This window comes from Strix uralensis, chromosome 4 (genome assembly GCF_047716275.1).
Source record: "Strix uralensis isolate ZFMK-TIS-50842 chromosome 4, bStrUra1, whole genome shotgun sequence".
Lineage (NCBI taxonomy): Eukaryota > Metazoa > Chordata > Aves > Strigiformes > Strigidae > Strix > Strix uralensis.
Window position 1 is genome coordinate 88,548,110 of NC_133975.1, and position 18,645 is coordinate 88,566,754.

Genomic DNA, 18,645 nt, shown 5'->3' on the forward strand with positions numbered 1-18,645 from the left:
CTGATCAGTGCTCACTTACATCCACTGAAGATGTGTCCCTTCCCTTAATTCAGAATTGCACAAAAACCAAGAGCAGACATGTACACCTCCTTCACACACTGGCCTGTGCAATACTCTCAGCTTCAAACCTGAGACACTTTAAATACATGCAATAGAAAACAATACTTTAAAATAGTATTTAAATTTTTATCAGCCTAAAGCTGTTCTTGTATCCCAGTCCCTTTCACTGCTTACTACAGGCTTACTGGGCCCAGCAACTGCCCAGAGTAATTGGTAGAAGTACTTTAATAGATTTGCCTATGATTAATTGATCCTGAGTTTGGATTCTATACCAGCCTCAGCGACAACTATGTTAAAGCAAGTATAGTGATCTTTTAAAATTACCATCCTATCTCTTCTTTGTGAAGCTATACTCAGAACTATAAGAATAATGTCTTAGAAATACTGGTGCTTGGTTTTATTTGTTAGATTACATTTTGCCCTTTTCCACTCCTGTTCTGCTTTATGAACGATCCTATTCAGATTAAGAAACAGGTTATCGTATTTATTATAAGAATTGCAGGTTCTACAAAATGTAATATTTAATAGAGACTCTAGGAAGTAAATACAAACGGAATGTGATGAATTAGTAATATGAACACAATATGAATACGTTTAACAAGATTCTCTATTTCCCTGAAAAGAACTCTGAAACTACTGGTTCCTATAGTGCCAGGCTTACCTTCCAGAAGAGGATACCACTAATATACCATAAAAGATAAAAATTTGACCATCACCCACCAAGACACAAAGAAGCCCATGAATACGATGAACCATTCATGTATTGCAAAAAAGGAAGTCTAGGACACAGATGAAAGCATACACACCACTTTTCCAGTTTCTGCTGAAGAATATCAGACATTACAAAAGCGGTAATTTTAAGGTCTCCTCCTCCCAAAAGTCTTTTATCATCTAGATGCAACAGTGACGGCCTTTAGCAGTCATATCATAATCCTACTAGTAAAAAAACTTTTCAGGTAAATCTACATGACAGGCAAACAATGAAACAACATTACATAATACTTTAATTATTAATCCCTATTGCGTTTCCCTTAAATGACTGCAAAAATTGTAGTAAAGATTTCCCTTTTTGCTGTGAAACCCACATCTGTAATAAGTGTTCTTGAAAGGGCTTTTCCAATTCTACTACAGTAGATATAGAACAGTAAAATAATAATCTATAAAAAACCTTTGATTTATTATTATTTTGCACTAATGGGATCTAGGCTTCTTCTAAAATCAACCCAGATTTCCTCACACACTATTGTTTATAAACATGTAACGACTATGGTAACTCTCCAAATCTCATTATACTACAATATTCACCCACATAATTTCTAAAACTCAGGCAATACAAAACCCCTTTAATTCCATTTATCTTCTGCATCACTAATATACATCTATGCCTCTTTATAGCCCACAAGTAAGGTTTTTAAAAGCATTATATTGGCAAGAGAAAAACTACAGTAACTTCTCACATAAGGCTTTTCAAATGCACTGCCAAAACTAAGTGGTGCCTGAGGTCATTTGACGTCATCAGAAGTGCACTACAAACGTGTATTCAGTTCCTAAAGGAATATTTTTATTTCAGGCAATTTTCAAAAAGATATGACTGTTCCAACTTGCACTATTGCAAAGGTACATATTGAAAAAAAGTATCTCAAAATAACCTTACCAAAAATCCTTACAAAACTACAAACTATTCATAACCAATATGGGTAATAAATTACAAATATTAAAAAAAAAATAATCAGACGAATATGATGCAGTTTGTAAGATCAAACATACAAATGTCAGGGGAAAAAAAAAAAAAAACACAAAAACACCAACAAAACTAAACAAATGAAAAAACCCCCACCAAACAAACAGACCTCTTACTGCCCTAAAACCTTAATCCTACTCTTCATGCATCCTGTCTGAAAAGAAGCAACCAGGGGAAAAATTACAAGATCAAATATAATTTAAGTATCACACAGAAAAAAAGGCCTAAGCAAGATTTTATAAAGCTTTGTCACAGATACAACATTTCTCAACTTTTGATCAGTTGATTTTGCATGCACATAAGGTGTGTTTCATAAGGCATGCTTTTGGGGGTTTTTGGTTATTGCTGCTGTCTTTGGGGATGAGGAGCTGCTACATAAATCGGCAGCAAAATAGCTTCCAAACCTCAGAGTGGAAAGATCACTTCTTGCTGTTGTATACTGGCATTCATGGATGGCTGGATGAAACTAAGCATAGCCAGTTCCTATTTTCAACCATCCCAGAGGAGTGACACTTTCGTCACTGAGAAGGAAGTCAAAGAAGTCACAAGAACCCATTATAATGGGAAATGCCAGGCAACTGAAATGTATTGTACCGAAATGTATTTTACCATATATAACTACAGTCCCAATGTAATTAAAGATGAAATACCAGTTTTCTAACTTCAAAATGGAAACTGTGACAACAACTTATACTTTTCTTGAACTACTGAATTCTTATAACCATACCCGCTTTCAGTCCCTTCCTCCCTGACCTAATTAGCTATTATTATTGGCACAGCTAGATATTATGGTAATTTTCTAACATTCACAAAGCTTCTTTGCCCACTAAGACAAATTCTGTTAACTTGGAGCTTTTTACCATCCAAAAGTTTTACCTAATTATGTCAAAATACTTTAACTAGTGTAGTTAATCAGATGCCTGTTACAATTTTCCAGGTGGGCACTCTCATTTTGTTTAAAATCCTCCCAAAGAAACCTTAAGGTAGAGTTATTATTGAAATATGCTTAAATTCATGCATTAGCTTAACCCTGTTGCATGCCAGAATATATTCTATATCTTCATGGCAAAAAGTGTGCTGCTTTTCTGTTGGAATAAAAACACCCTCTAGCTCTCTAGATGTAAAATCTTAGTGGATAAGGGAAGCAAAACCAAGTTTTTACCTCAGTGTAACTAAATACAACCTGGCAATAGGGTTTACCTTAACAGGCTACACTGATGTAACAACTGTTGTCTTAACCACTCAGATTTCACAACCTGTATCAGTAATAAGAGTTTTCAGTACAAAACCAAAAATTCTAGCATTAAATCATATTCAAATAATAGTTCCAGCCTTTCTGCCTTTGATCAGTAAAGACTAAAACAAATTATGTCTTCACTTCCATGTTAAGTGGAGCAAAAGTAATCTTTTCTGTCTAATTCTAATTCAATTTCTGAATTTAAGAGATGTTTTTGTTTCTTTAATATATGTTCATAGCAGCAGTGATCTCTTCCAGGACACAGATACTGAATCCATGAACTGTTGGCTAATGCCTCATTTTAAATTGCTATATTGCTATAAAACTGTAAATGGGATGATTTCAAAGCTAATGCTTATTTTTAACACCTCTTGTTCTATCTGGCCAACGAAGAAATGAGATACTGAAATTCTATATCACATTTATCATTTAATACTTTAATGATGCAGGTTGACCAGATATTTCTCAAACCTATTTATGAAGTTTCTATAAAAACAGTGTCACAGATTTTGCTCAATAAAAATAATGAAAAGGCTCTACATTGTGATACATCACTTCCCTCAAAGTCTAGTACTTCACCAATCTCAGACCACTTCCAGAAAAAAAACTATGCCTGAATATCTTCCAGTCCCAAGCTGGCTCAGTTCTGGCCAGCGGTGACTACTGAACCTGGAGATTTGTTGGTGTTCGAACTGGCATTTAAAGTCATTTTAGGCTTTCTCATGCAAGCTTTCAGATTCTTCTGTGGTTACACAAAGGTCTCAGAAATATTTTTAAGTAACATATTCACAAAAAAGAAGCTGAACAGAGTCCAGTTAAGACAGTTTTGGATCTATATTCCAGGTCTAATTCCAGAAATTTGCAGCAATTAACTGAAGCATAGAGAAGGAATATTCTAACATGTTTAGATTAGAACTAAATTAATGTTTTTATTTCTACAAATCATGGAAAATTATCAACAGTATAAGCTATTATTTAAAACTTGTCCACTGAAAATGTAATATTTATCTGAATATAGATAGGTTAGGTAAACAAAGGTGTTTAGAAAAATCATCACTGCCTAAAATATAACCTGCATCTATGCATATCCTGTCTCTACTGCCTCCTTCTTGAGAGGAAAAGAGTACCCTGCCATCAGTAAAATTAGGAACATTTACTCTCTTCTAGTCACTGTGTAATTTGAACTGGTTATATTTCAATGACTGTGCAATACATCACATAGCATTTATTCAGGTCAGCCAAACATGGGAGGCTGAAAGCATGGAGGGTGGTAATCTTTACATTCAAGGCCAAATATTTCCCCCTCTGAGAAAAGAAACCCTAAGGTTGTCTATTACTGTCTAGTATTAAAGGAATTTAAAGATACTTTATTTATTCAAATATAGGATCTTAAGTTTCTTCATCGCCGCATACTCTACATTACACCATTTTGTCAACAAAAATATACTAAACTCTTGCCAGTGCAGTTGTTACCACATATTAATAAATTGAGCTTAGAAAACTACAGCCCACTCAGCCATTCATGGCCATATTACTCAAGGTGAAGATTCTCTATGCTTAACATAGAGGGCACTTGGGTCAGCAGCATTTCTCCACCTCTGTGCAGCACCACATGAATGCTGAAATACTTCTTCAGGGCTGACACACTCAAAACTAAAACATTTGTTTTCCTAAGCTAAGAAGCCTCATCAGCATGCAGCCGTACCTACAGTGCATTCCAGAAACCTGGAACAGAATGTAGTGAAAAGAAATTTCAGTAAGGCAGGGAAGGCCACCCAACATACCAGATCAAATAGCCCTGGCTGTGCATGAAAGAGAGAGAATGTACCAGAAGGAACATCAGAACAGGGTTGAGAGGAAAGGTATTCATTTCACTGCTACAGAGTCCACAGGTGTGATTTCATTCAAATGAAGGGGTGGGTTGGATTTGTGTGTGGTGGGGTTTTGGTAGCAGGGGAGGGGGCTATAGAGGTGGCTCCTGTGAGAAGCTTCTAGAAGCTCCCCTGGCTCCAAGTAGGACCCACCTCTGGCCAAGGCTGGACCAATTAGCAACGGTGGCTGTGCCTCTGTGATAAGAGATTTAAGAAGGGGAGCCAGAGAGGAGGAGTTGGAGTTGTGAGGGAAATACCTCTGCAAACACCAAGGTCAGCTGAAGAAAGGGCAGGGGGGGAGGGAAGGTGCACCTGAGCAGAGACTCCCCTCGGCCTGTGGGGAGAGGGCAGGCTGTGCCCTGCAGCCCATGGAGGTCACTGGGGGAGCAGATGCCCACCTGCAGCCCATGGAGGGCCCCACGCTGGAGCAGGCGGCTGCACCCGAAGAAGGCCAGGACTCAAAGAAGCCCACGCTGGGGCAGCCTGTTGCTGGGACAAATGCAGCCCATGTGAGGGACCCACGCTGCAGAAGTTCATGAAGAGCTGCAGCCCATGGGAAGGACTCACATTGGAGTAGTTCATGGAGGACTGTCTCCAGTGGGAGGGACCCCACCCTGGAGCAGAAGAATCATGTGAGGAGTCCTCCCCCTGAGGAGGAAGGAGTGGCAGAGACAAGGGGTGATGAACTGACCACAACCCCCATTCCCCATCCCCCTGCAGCACTGTGGGGAAGGGAGGAGGGAGAGAAATCAGGAGCAAAGCTGAGCCTGGGAAACAGGGAGGGGTGGGGGCAAGGTGTTTTTAAGCTGTGGTTGTATTTCTCTCTGTCCTACTCTGATTGCTAAATTAATGGTGGTGGTGGTGGTCAAATTAAATTGATGTCCTTTTTCTTTCGAAGTCAAGTCTGTCTTTTGCCCATGGCCATAACTGGTGAGTCATCCCTCCCTGTCCTTGTCTTGATCCCAGAGCCTTTTGTTTTATTTTCTCCTCCCCACCCCTGAGGGGGAAGGAGTGAGCCAACAGCTGTGTGGTCTCAGTTGTCCTCTGAGCTTAAACCACAATAAGGGGCGAAACAAACCAACTTAAGATAACAAGAACAGGGCTAGAACCATAAAACACCCTGGTAAGGGAAACAAATAGATTTGTCCAATTCTGTAATTTTTCCTATGTTTTATGAAGTAAAATAGCAAAGTAGAAGATCCAAAATAGCATCTGCTTCTAAAGGGTATTAAAAGGCAAGTCCAAAATCAGTTTCTCCTTGCGAAGCAAGAACCACCCAGATGAAGACTCAATTGCCAGTGCCCCTTGTTTTGTATGTTCTACACAGGTGATCCTGGCCTGACCACTGCTACACACGTGTCCTGGTGCTTGTGGTTGTGAAAGAGACAGCAAGTGAATTCAGCTCACTTAGACATTTTAAAAATAAACATCACCCTCCCATTCTGTAAAATCTTGTACTAAGCTTTGCCCTTCTCTAGCTTCTTAAAACATATGAAGCCTCTGCACTTGTCCCCACAATCCATCAGGACTTTTAGGCTGTGTGTGGTAATGTCCACGTACTTAGGTCTAGTCTATCTCTGGCACACATCCTGCCTAAGAAGCTCTCCCTTGCAAGTTCTTAGAAAAGGAGATACCAGAAGTCTATGTTAAAAGCTGTCTGTCTGAAAAATGAAAGAAAACACTTTAAACTGTAATTGTACCCATCTATAACATAACAAATAATTACAAAAATGGAGATGATACTACTATTTTACAAGTATTGCTGCAAGTTTAGCAGCAAGGCAAGGAAAACCACTTAGTTAAATCATAACGCAGCAAGTCTACTGCAGCTCATCTTCAGCAAGTCCACGTTTATCTTCAACAAGCTATACAAATGTCATCAGCACTTTTAAAACAAGCTCTTCCACTTACTGCATGCAGACACATAGAAAAGTCACCAACTGTTCTAACTGGTTTGAATGTCATACTAATTGCACTTGTTTGAATTTGGCATTGAGGAGTTAATAACCTACAGAACTCTATTATAGTGACAGTAACCCTTTGGACACCATTCAATAATGACTGTTAAATAACAACTATATTAGACCAAAACTAAATGTAGATTATTTGTTTAAAGGTTTTGCAATATATTTTCTGTCAGTTATAGCATTGATTAAAACATTTATCTATATTTTTAAATGTTAAACATTATCTTACAAAAAACACCACAAACAACCCTTTCAATTTATTTTCTGATATTTCATATTTCAACCATTTTCTTTTAGATCCTACCTGAGAGATTCTGCCATCCGTCTTAAGTCTTCATTTTGCTGCTTTAAACGTTCAAGTTTAGCAAGTATCTTGGATAATTCGCGACTAGAGTGATCTGGGTGCTCACTGTCTCGTACCAGGTGTCCACCAATATAAAAGAGTAAAGTTCCCCAAGCAAAGAGGATAAGCATAATCCAACGCCAGGAACCAGTCCATGGCCGCATTTTCAGAAGTTCAATTCACTCCAGAACTGCTTCTGCTCATAAAACAACAAACATTTTAAGTCCTCAGCCTGGTCAAAAGTGGACAATTTCAGTTCCTCTGTTTCACCACACTGTACCGGAGAAAAATTATTCTCAGTGTTTATCTTACTTCAACTCCTTAGAGAAGATCCTTATGGGGCTGTACATAGAAAGCATTATTATTGCATCATTCTTCGTTTATACTCTGTGAAAATAATAAAAAAAAAATCTGAAATTATAATTCTGATATATAAAAATATAATGGATTGCAATTAACCTAAATGTACTGTCATTAACATTCAGGAATGATGATAGACCATGTTACTACTTCCTGTCAAGGAGAAAAAGAAAAAAGCTTTTAACTTGCCACAAAAAATATGCTGAGAAGAATTGCATATTATTTATGTGGTTCAAGAATGAACCACATAAAGAATATGCAATCAATTCTGGGTTTGAAATGGCCAGAAGAAATGCTGCTTTTTATAAGAGAAATATTTACCAATTCATGTGTCATTTCACCCATTAAAATAGTTCAAAAATCATTCTGTGGTAAACTTAATAGTCTCTTTTACTATCAACAAAAGAGCTTTCATTCAATTACAAATTCATCTTCATTTTTTTCATTTTTATGAACTCTCTTCTCCATTTTTATCATGACTCCCACCCTGTAAGAGAAGTTATAGCCATTCTAACAATATATCCTACTACTTTCAAGTACATTGGCCTAGTATCAGCTGCAATACCAATTAAGCAACTTGCAAGCACTGCAAAGAGTGTAAGCAATAATTTCTAAACAATCCATTGCATATTTTACTCTTAAATTTATAGTGACCTCTGAAATGCCCATCTAAAATTAAACAAAATTTTATTTCCTGCTTAAAATTGCAAGACAACACAACTTCTCTTCAATCTTCTACTGTACTTTCTAAAATAGATAAGAACACTGAACATTTAAGAGGCAGAAAAGGGAGGGATTTCAAGTAGAACTTATGTGGCATTGCTGTACTCACACATTTGAAAATCAGGCATGACTTTAAAACCCTAGTTTTTAGAAACATTTTTTCTTCTGCTTTAAAACTAACAAGTGTTATTATTAAAACTATAAAAATGCAAAAAAAATGCGCTAAAGGTAATTCCTTCTCTCATCTAAAAACACTGCATCATTTTAAAAAATGCAAAATCACCTCAACTCATTTTCTACTTGGCAAAACATCATTCAATGAGCGGAAGTATCTCCTCATTCTATCTAGAAGAGATTTTAAGATTTAACTGCTCAGCATGTCCAAAGTCTTCTTAAGTACTTCTCACCAATCTTCCCCTTTCTCTGCAATGTAACACTTCTACCTTTTGTAAAAGGCATATATATGCCATTTATACTCAATTTCCAAAACAACCTGTATTTCCAATTCTCGAATCTGTAAATCACCGTATTTCCTCTGAGATGCTATCCACACCCACCTTCTCCCAAATTATTATTCTCTGTTTAATCCTTCTTTCAGCTTATCTTCTTTTTCAGTTCATTTAGGTTTTTTTCTTCTGTTCCAACTCATTTCAAGTTCAGAGAAAAGACTTCCCAAATGGCAATAACTTCCAAATTCACCCAATCATGGACATATGCCTGGAGCACACACTTCCAGATACAAAAATTCTAACATAGTATTAAAAATGCTGGAAGATTTCTCTGGTTATCTTGCAGAAGGGTTTTTGTTTGTATGTTTTTGAAAGAGCAGAAAAATTCCACTTAAGACTAGTAAAATGGTACACAAGATAAACTATTTGAAAATTGAATATTACTAATGAAATGGAAAACATCTGTAGCACCTCTCTCAAGCTCTTCCATTTAATGTATCTGTGACAAGGTGAGTTATAAGCAGACCAGTTTTCATTGAAAGCAATGTCAGAATCACATGCTAGGAGCATGTAATTTTCTACAGATCTCTAAGAAAGCTTTACATAGCTTTTGCTTTAGCTTGGCAAAGCATGGGACTGCCTTCAGGAAGATAGTGGTTTCTTCAACAATCTTTACAGATCACAGCACAAGTAAAAAGAACCCACATTATATGAACAGAATAGGCCATGCCCAACCCACAGAGGACTGTTGCTATAAGCAAAGCAAGCCTAGTTAATTGCAGAAATGATTAATATAAAGCCCCGATGGACTGACGGTTAAGGTTGAAGTGGGAAAGTATATTCTTACATCTATACTACCAATCCCTCAGGAAATGGTTGACTGTGGCTGCGGCATGCTAAGTGAAATCACTAAGTCTGTGAAGGTAGAGGAAAGAAAAAATAATAGGAGACTTCAAATATTCTCTACCAACTGGGTAAATATGCTGGGAACCATGATGAGAATAAACAGACATCATAAAATTACTGCTTAAAAGAAAAGTCACTATGAAGAAGTCTTGACTTAATCATAAGCAGTTTGCAGAACTTAGATCAAAAAGTTTCTGCTGGAGGACCACTTTATAACAGTCTGCATAATATACTCAGATACTCTCTTCTAGGAGCAACAAAGTAAAAAAATTCACTATAGCAATGATTAATTTCAAGAAGAGGAACTATTTTAAAAGCTAAGTGGACTCCATGCCACCTGGAAAGATGTCACTGTCTTAATTAAACAGCAGGTAAAGGTGACTATTATAATTATCAAAGGAAGTATCCTTTTAAAAAGTTACAAACATGATCAAATGATTCAATAGGTAAGACTGTAAATTCTGGTACATTAAAGACATAAAAATACTGAACCTTTTATCCAAAGCAGATAGCTTACTAGAGACTCCAAAGTCAACAAATGATCAGAGTATATAACAATCATTTAGAGTACTTTGCAAGGAGAAGACTGACTTTCTTTTATTCAGTCTGTTTTTCATAACACAGGAGCTTAACCAGACTCACAAATCAGGTACCTTCTTTACAAGAGGAAGTGTTGATCTGTCTCAAACTACGGTGTTAGTAGAACAGGCTATCAAACAAATTCACAAAATTAATATAACAAGTCGTCAGGTACAGATGGTATTCTTCCAACAGTTCTAATGAAGTTAAAGAATGCAATCGTTTAATTATTAGCAGTAGTATGTAATCTCTCACTTACAATCGCCTTGTAGCAAAGGAATGGAAAATGAAAACAGTAAACCGAATTCTTTGTAAGGGGTACAACAGGGATCCCTGAAACTACAGGCCGGAAAAAAATTACACTCATGTCAAGCAAATTGGCAGAAATAGTAAGAAGATGAAATAAAACTGCAGACATAAGGATGAATGTAATAAAAGTAAAAAAGTACTAACATGGCTTTTGAAAAGAGAAATTGTGCCTCAAATTTATTAAAGTTCTTTTGAAGATGTAAACAAACACACAGGCAAGAGAGAACCAGTTGGTCTAGTCAACGTGGATTTCCAAATGGCATTTGACACGGTCCTCAAAATGTTTCAAAGAAACTAAGCTGCATCATGTGAGTCACTATCCCATTAAAAGAGAAGACTCTTAGAGTAAGACTAGGCAATCAGTTTAAGTGGAAAGAATGATCAGGGACCTCACTGGGACTCAGAGTTCATACAGTTTAATATATTAATAAGTGATTTGGAAAACAAGGTGAGAAGTGAGGTGACAAAGTACACACATAGTACAAAATATGATAGCCATGAACTGAAGGACATCAAGACACTGTAATGAAGAAATAAAATTAAAGATGAGAAATCAGTTTATATGAGTGTGTAGAGTTGTGTATAGATGACATTTAAATCATTATCCATCAAGAATGGACTTCAGCTGTGATAGGTAATTCTATAAAATATCAGCTCAGCAACCAAGTCTTCACAGGTTTAAAAAAAAAAAAAAAACCCCACAAAAAAAACCCCACCCAAAACCCCACCCACAACAGCAAAAAAAACACACACACAAACCCAAGAATGCCAAAAATAAACACCAACAGAAATCATTACCCTTATGTCATTGCATAAAAACACTGTGTCAGGACTTTGATTACTTCATAACATTTCGATTCAACCAACTCTAAAAGAAATTAGCAGAGAGAATGGCCTTCAGTAACTAAACAGATTAGTAGAAAGAACAACTCAGGAATTAACAGCAAATTTTTATAAAATCATTAATGGTATAAGAAAGTAAACAGGGTATAATTGTTTGTTGTTACTTTTAGTACAAGGTGATAACAAGTAAAACTTTCTGGTTTGAATAGATTCAAAACAAAATAAGGTATTTCTCAAAATGTGCAATTCCAGCATGAAACTCATTTTGATCAAACACTGTAGGTGTTAAAACTTTACATTTGAAAGACCATTACACCATTTCAAGGGAGATTAAAATTCATCACCGGCTACCCACAAAGATATCGCCCAATACTCTGAGAATCCCAAATCACATATTGCTGGAAACTGGAGAATATACCAGGGTAGTACCACCATAGTATCCGGGTTCTTACAGTTTTCCCTAGACATCCACTACAAGCCAGTCTTGGCGATACATCAGCCTAGATAAGTCTTTGATCTGATATGGTGTGAATACTTTTAAAACAATATTCAAAATGTTAAACAAACAATATTTTAAAAGTTATTAAAGGGTTTGTGTTACAAAACACAAAAAGACCACATTTTAAAAGGGCTAACTATCCTACATTATAACAACAAATTTTAGAACTCATTATTAACAAAAAAGTAACTTCTTCGGTGTTTGGTTTAAAAGAATAAACAGAAACTCAGTCAGACAGGAGAAATATCAGACAATCTTTTTAAGGAAAAAAATTGAATGATAGCTTTGTCAGGTATTCGTCTGTGGTTCTGAGGATAAGATTGGTCATGTACTTCTGGCTCTCGAGCTTATAAAATTTTCAAGTGTATATGGGGGAAAAATAACTAATGCCATTTTTATTTACATCACTACATCTCGAGCAATTAATGGTGTACAGTAATTTTCAAGTGCTTTGTTCTTGTAGCATGTTCACATTAAAGTATGGACACTTTAAACTTAACTTTCTTTAACAGTAAACCAGTTTTTACATCCTGAAAATTAATAAAATTGTGTCTAAAACAATTAATGGACTTAATATTTTAAAGAAGATAGGAGTTCTGAAACTACTCCTAAATATTTTATATAATATGCAAAAGATAACATGTTTTATATGATTCCTATGAATCTCTGATGATGTCATTGTTCTTTTATAAGTTAGGTCACAGTACAGTTAAATATAAAGATGACAAACTACCTGAATAAATAGGAAGAACATTCTGAACTAACCTTAAACAATCAGCCTGTACCTTTAATGTGTAGCTAATTATACATGAGTTCTATCTACTCTTAACTGTTGGCTTTGTACTGTAATGTGCCTTTATACATTTTTTCTTCCATTTCATACTCTTCTGGGAATGGAAAACGGCAAAGTATTTCAGTATTTCAAAGCCCATACAAGACCTTTAACTAAATTGAATTATAATAAAAGACTAACAGAAATAAAAGAAGATGGAAACAATAAGGGAAAATTATCACATTTTTAAAACTGTTCAATTCCTACAGCTTTTATCAGGTTTCTGAAAGATCTCCACATGCAGATGTATACCACAGACTTGTGACTGACAGTCAAGATGTACTGTCAATATGTATCCTTTTTTAATTTTATATATAGCTGTTTATGAGTTTTCATACTGTAAACTAAGCTCAGGACTGCCCAAGACTGAAAATATGAGCCCAAAGTTAGAGAAAACTCAACAGCAGCCCACAAACCAGTAATTCCAACCTGAGACGAATCATAACATACATGGTCATAAACATCGTCTGATACTGAATACCAAAATAAGAGCCCACCAAACTTAAAATTTGTGGGAAAGCAGTGCCAGTAAATACATTTTATTAAGCAGGAAACAGGAGAATATCTAAATGACAATGATTGGTGTTATTAAATTATGTTATTATATAGTGAAGATCCTTTATCTAAGAATATTATGTTACATTTCTTTTACCAGAGGAAGCCATGTATTCTAATTTACTAGTTATCCCCTGAGATTTACCATGATTTCTTGTCTTACACTTGATTGGATTTACCCATACCCTTACATTTTCCAGTGCATAAGCATGTCAAAACATAGTATATTGACAATCAGCTAATTTGCATTTTCTTCCCTGCAATTTTAGATTAGTTCTTGTCTCCCTTCTAGAGGATCCTGAGGATGGTTGACTACATTCTTATAACATCACCTTCTAAAATAATGTAATAAGATTTCTTATCTCTTTGAAAGGGCTTACCCTGGGTGTTTGGGATGAAAAAGAACATATTCCTCTATTGTGCCCAACAGCTCTTGGAATTATCTCTACAGAAATCTTTAAAGCTAATCTTCTTTTTAAGCTTCTTCACTACATCCAGTGATGAGGGTTTCAATCTGATCTCTCAGGTCAATAACCTCCCATTCTTAAGAACCCAGCTACCATCCACAAACATCCCAGTCACAGCCCTGATGTAGGTGCTAAGCATGGACTGAAAGCTCAAGCTCAGTAGAAGCAGCAGCATACATATATAGTGGCAAAAGAAGTTTTAATGCCAAGTATCAGCGTGGGGCTGGAGATGCCACAGTGAAATTGGTAACCTTCAGGGATTCTTGAACATAGGCTTGTAAAGATACAACTTTTAGCTGTCGTGAAATGAAGCAGTTTGGACTTACATAAACAGTGGAGTATCTTCCACATATGAATGCAAAGGGTCTCCCAGTTCCACGGGAGACTGAAGATGAAGACACTAGACACCTATGAAATCTTCTCAAAATACTAATAAACCGGTATCGGGGCAATTAACATCAAGGCTTTTGTATTTAAATGTAGGAGTTTTCCGTCACTCCTTATAAACTGATTTGTTATTTCAAACTCCTGTTTCAGTTACTGAAGAAATCAAACCAATATCAGGAAAAAGTTTTGTAGAATAAGAAAAAAGTAATGTTAAAACTAAGTGCTAAATTGAAAGCAAAGTATCACCTACAGTAAGCTATTTTTCAGGTTTAATTTAATCCTGTAGCTCTCTTATAAAAAGTTAACACAAAATATGCAGTATTATTTAAAGAAGCAAAAAAGTTCTGATAAGTACTTGCTATTATAAATCATTAGGAATACACAACCCTGAATGCATCAGTTGAATGGAAAATAATATTGTGAGAAATTAAGTCAAATTAAAATTTATTTACTGCTAAATGCATAGCATAGAAAATGTGGTTAGTGTCAGAAATTTTAGACTCCATTAAAGAGAAGATAGAATATTTAAATAAAAATAAGGGTCTGCTTCAATGCCTTAATCAGGAAATCAAATTGTGCATACTACATATGTAAACCACAATTGATTATAAGTATATAAAAATGTTTTGTTACCAAATTAACACGGAAGGTTTGGTTAAAAACCATTGCTTCAATACAGTGCAATGCAATGTTTACAAAATGACTAGAGGAAACAGTAAAGAGAACATTAACTTCATTAAAATGATAACAAAAAAAGAGACTGAAGTGTAGCTCCAACATCATCAGGAAAAAACTTTGACATGGATGCACATTATATTTTGCTATAGCAAAAATTATTAATCAATGAAAAAATAAATACATAGTATCTTTCATTATCCTGCCCCCATAACACCTTCTGGTTATTTTAAAGCTTTAAAAGCTACTTACAAATTAGAAACTTGAATAGCCCAATACCATCATTTCAAATGAAAGGACATCTTTCATGACTTAAATAAGGTACTTATTAACTTACTATTCCCAACATGCCTTCAATAGCAAATTCAGTGATGGAGTGGAGATTTTCTCCTTGTGTATTTCTGCTTGCTATTCAGAATTATGGCCCCAGAATAGCACCTTGCTTTTTCTTAGCAATGTACAGTTTCAAGTTATTTTAGATTCAGTTCAAAGCAAGCTAAGCAAGTCTACTTTTGGCTCAACCACCTACTGACCTAGATTCATTCAAAAAAAAAGAAGTGCACCTTATGCAAGTTGAAAAGAAAAGAAACTACTCATGAAGCAAAACTCATACATCACTATAGCTAATATATAAGGCATTACACTTAATGACATGCACATCATCTACAATTCTTTTTTTCACAGTATGAAACACAAAATTCACTCCACTGTTAAGGGCTATCACAGTAACATCACTAAATACAAAACAATCAAAAAGCATGTTACACTGTACATGCAACTTAGATTGAACCTTCGCATCATTGTTAGTTTCGCTTAAAAGTAAACTTAAATTAAGTTGTGTTTTTAAGATTTCACTAACAAAAATAACCTTCTCAGGAAAGCATGCTACCTAATGTTAACCGGTTGTGCTCTATAAAAATAAAATTTAAAAAAACAACTTTCCGATTCCAGTTCCTATGTAACAATGATGTGATGGCACAGCTTCTGCAAAGGATTAGAGCCTAAAGAAATAATCCTTTTAGGATATTAAAATAAAACTAAGGATCAAAGGACAAAAATAACAATTAAATTACTCTGTAGTGTTTTATACAAATAAGCAAATGTTGCAAATATTATTCATGGTGTATGCAACACATTCTTTACGAAGGCTTATATATTATTTGATTAATGAAACACCATCTTCATAATCTGAACTAGGTCATATGGGCAACATTTCCTCAGTTAAATCCTATGTCCTAGTATTTCAGTTAACCATGTCATAGAAACCTCTTCAAGTTCCACCTAAAAAAAAAAAAAAAAATAATGGATTTCCTTTCCCCATTACTGGAAGGCTGTTTAAAAACTCACTCTTCCATGCTTAAAAGCCTTCTTTAATTTCCAAATAAAATTTGTATTTTGCTAATTTATACTTGTGTTTTCTTGCACTACTGTAAACTCAGTTTAGAGAGCTTGGTTACTGCCCTGTTCTGTACACAGTGGTGTACCTACAGAAAGCAGCCATAGCCCTTCTCAGACGTATATGCTAGTCTGAGTCTTTCATGCTAGCTTACAAGCACTTCACTGCAAAAGACTTACAAATTCTCTGAATCCTGAACCAGCTCCCATTCCAGTCAAGTCTTTTCAGAACATCAGGAATCAGAATTACACACATAACACAAGATGCTGCCGATGTCTTGTATGAAACAAATACCTGCTTTTCTCTCTTGGACCTGATTTCTGTGATATATTCTAGTACTGGATTTGTCTTTTTCATGGCCACACTACTCTAGCTGTCAGCATTTCGCAAGGATAAAATACTTCCAAATCTTTTTGCATCTATATCTCTTCAAATTGATAAGCTCCCATCTCACATACAGAAATTCTTACTTTTAATCCTGTTAACTCCGTGTTATTACACTTTATCCCATTCTACCACTCCAGTATCCCAAACAAAAAAAATTATTCTTGCACATTTTTCTGACCCCCATCATAACACTCCTCTACTTTGTTACCTAAATTTCATTATAATCTGTTCTTTTTGTGACATTGTCACTACTGAAAAGGCCCAAGATGAATAACAGATGTAATCCACTGCACTGTCTCTCCTCCAGCCTAATACTCTTCCTTGCAGCACAAGTCCCTGTCACTTCATTCCTTCAGCTACTTCCTTTTCCAATGAATGAATCTACTTTTCATCCACATTTTCTCTAATTCAATATAAAATTTTCTATGTGCCAAGAAAATGCTGAAAGGGATCCAGATACATAGTTTCTCCTAAACTTTGCTTCATTAGGAAATTTACTTTCCCTCACTGAAACAGTTAGTAAGTAAACCTAGAATAATCCAGATCAAACAATCTTTGGCAAACCTGTGTTGCATTTATCTCATTTTCCATTTTCATCTAGCTCTACACTTTGTTAATTATCATTTCTTTCAAAATTTGTCCCCATGCTTTGCACACTACTGTGATCAAGCTAGGGCTGGTAATTATTTCTAATTCTAGCATTCATCTTTACTAATCCCAAGAGATTTTATCCAATTTAGTTCCAAACTTCTTAGACTATTGACTGGAAACAATTCAGAAAGCATTTCATTCATCCATAACTTTTTAATTACCTTTATTAATATACAAATTATATATATTATTTTCTTCAACCAGAGAACAGCAACCCATTCACAGAACATGTATTAATGTTTGTATTCTAAAAGTATCAGAAATTAAATTCCTACAGTTTTGTATTCAAGTTCACTCTTTCAGTTATATAATTTTGCTATCCATAAAAAGTATCCACTCCCTGCTTTTTCTGAAACAAGGACAGAAATTTTGTAGTATTCTGTATGTGTAATTATTGTGTAAATTTACTTCTTTTTTCTTCTTCATTTCCATTTACAGGTATCACAGGACATAAGTAAAAATAACCATGAAACTTGCTTACTATTTACTCCTACATCCACACCTTCATCTTTACTACTGTTTCTGTAAAAGCCCAATTTTATACCTGTATGGATTGCTCTGAGCAATGTGGGTGATTTTCTCTTCATATACTCCCTTATAATTTTACATAAATAAATATGATCTGCTCAGCTGATACAACCAGCACATTATTCTCAAATTAAACATTTTCTTAATGGAATTCACCACCCTTTTCAATTTCATTGCAAGTGGAGATTTACTCAATACTGAAGCCTTCAAATACTGTAATTTTGGATCTTCACCACAGCAAACTCGCTGGCAGGAAGAGATGGTACTGAGGCACTTCTTTAACTCTGTGAAAGCTGCAGGCCCACTCACTGCATTTGGTTAGAAAACAAAATCATAACCAACAAGAATAAATTTAGGAGAAAGATGCAATGTGACTTATCCTTCCTGAAATCTGGTTAGAGAGATTCTGCCTCTGAGTGTGGAAGCTTGATGACTTTTCAGAGCTTACAGAGCTTACAAAGAAGGTAAATTACCAGGAGTTGAGGAATTAAAGCTAGACTCTAAAAGCAAGATTATCAACTTGAGAAGAGTCATATTAGGATGCATTTAGAAGCATTAGCAGAATACATATTATAATACAGACAAGAAATTCAAAGCAGAGGGAAAATGAGCCTTAAAGGATCCTGGTATTTTTGCTAAGTTTCTCGCGTGTATTCTAAAATGCTCAGCTGACCAACACAGAGACTTTTTTCAATTTAACTGCGTAAAATTTTATAGCTGAGAACAACTTTGCAGAATTTTGAAATGAAAACACCTTCAGAAAGGAAGGCAGAGGAAGAAATAGACAAATATTCAGAATGTCCAGTAAGCAATCTTGTGTCAAATTTCTTTTTCTTTTTGGAGTCAACACTTAAAATTTGTTAGCAGCTTCAAACAGAGC

The 18,645-nt window shown here is 35.4% G+C and overlaps 1 protein-coding gene across 4 annotated transcripts in view; it reads right to left on the reverse strand.

Moving 5' to 3' along the window:
* FUT8 (fucosyltransferase 8) overlaps positions 1-18,645 on the reverse strand; it is a 143,153-nt gene that overhangs the window by 70,206 nt on the left and 54,302 nt on the right. Inside the window, exons 3-4 of one of the 4 annotated variants that reach the window (XM_074867606.1) lie at positions 7,532-7,606; positions 7,181-7,415 (exon numbers count right to left, since the gene is read on the reverse strand). The exons of 1 other annotated variant lie outside the window; for it this stretch is intronic. In XM_074867606.1, the coding sequence (XP_074723707.1) occupies positions 7,181-7,383 (203 nt within the window). In that variant the 5' untranslated portion in view covers positions 7,384-7,415; positions 7,532-7,606. Of the gene's footprint in view, positions 1-7,180; positions 7,607-18,645 lie in introns of those variants that run through there. 2 more of the 4 variants (XM_074867607.1, XM_074867610.1) reach the window with 2 other exon arrangements.